The sequence below is a fragment of the Seriola lalandi genome, unplaced genomic scaffold, assembly GCF_002814215.2.
Source record: "Seriola lalandi dorsalis isolate HSWRI2012SDOR001 ecotype SW California unplaced genomic scaffold, Sedor1 jcf7180001978549, whole genome shotgun sequence".
Lineage (NCBI taxonomy): Eukaryota > Metazoa > Chordata > Actinopteri > Carangiformes > Carangidae > Seriola > Seriola lalandi.
The window spans coordinates 1-828 of NW_019449215.1; the positions used below are offsets into that span (position 1 = coordinate 1).

The 828-nt window shown below is 42.8% G+C and overlaps 1 protein-coding gene across 1 annotated transcript; it reads left to right on the top strand.

Moving 5' to 3' along the window:
* Positions 1 to 6: 6 nt before the first annotated feature.
* On the top strand, positions 7 to 824 carry LOC111658029 (uncharacterized; the record flags this gene model as incomplete). The annotated part of the gene is made up of 1 exon (XM_023410403.2): positions 7 to 824. A coding segment is annotated over exon 1 (792 nt), but the record flags the coding sequence as incomplete, so codon positions are not given.
* Positions 825 to 828: the final 4 nt, after the last annotated feature.

Consider the following 828-nt stretch of genomic DNA (forward strand, 5'->3'; position numbering starts at 1 on the left):
AGCTTGTACTGAAGCAGGAGACTGATACCTTGATGTTGACTCCTACTAATGAGGAAAGTGACCACCAGCTCCTTTCTCACAACTCTCCTGTAGCTGAGAGCCAAGATCAGGAAGGAAGTAAGCATGTAGACCCAGAATCAACAGGAAATGCAGAAACACAACCAAAGAAGAGACGTCACAAAAACACAAATCACAGTGACTACGTTTATAACTCTCCCACAGCAAAGAGTCACTGTAACACTCAGACAGGTGAAAAATCATTCAAATGCGACACTTGTGGAAAAGATTTTAAGTATAAGTGCAAATTGAAAATACATCAGAGACGCTACACAGGTGAGAAGCCATATTTTTGCCAAACGTGTGGGAAAAGTTTCAGCTCAAATCCGGGTCTGTCGAATCACATGAGAACCCACACAGGCGAGAAGCCATATACCTGCAAAACCTGTGGGAAAAGATTTACTAACAACTCATGCTTGAGGAACCATACAAGAACCCACACAGGTGAGAGGCCGTATACTTGCAATACCTGTGGGAAAAAATTTACTAACAGCTCATGCTTGAGGAACCATACAAGAACCCACACAGGTGAAAAGCCATATTTTTGTGAAACGTGTGAGAGCGTTTTCACTACACGTACAAGCTTGTTGGTCCACATGAGAATCCACACAGGTGAGATGCCCTACACCTGCAACACCTGTGGGAGAAAATTTCGTGGGAAGACATCCTTAAATACGCATACAAGAACACACACAGGTGAGAAGCCATATTTTTGTGAAAGGTGTGGGAAAAGTTTCACTACTAAGCAAATGTTGTCAATCCACATGAGAA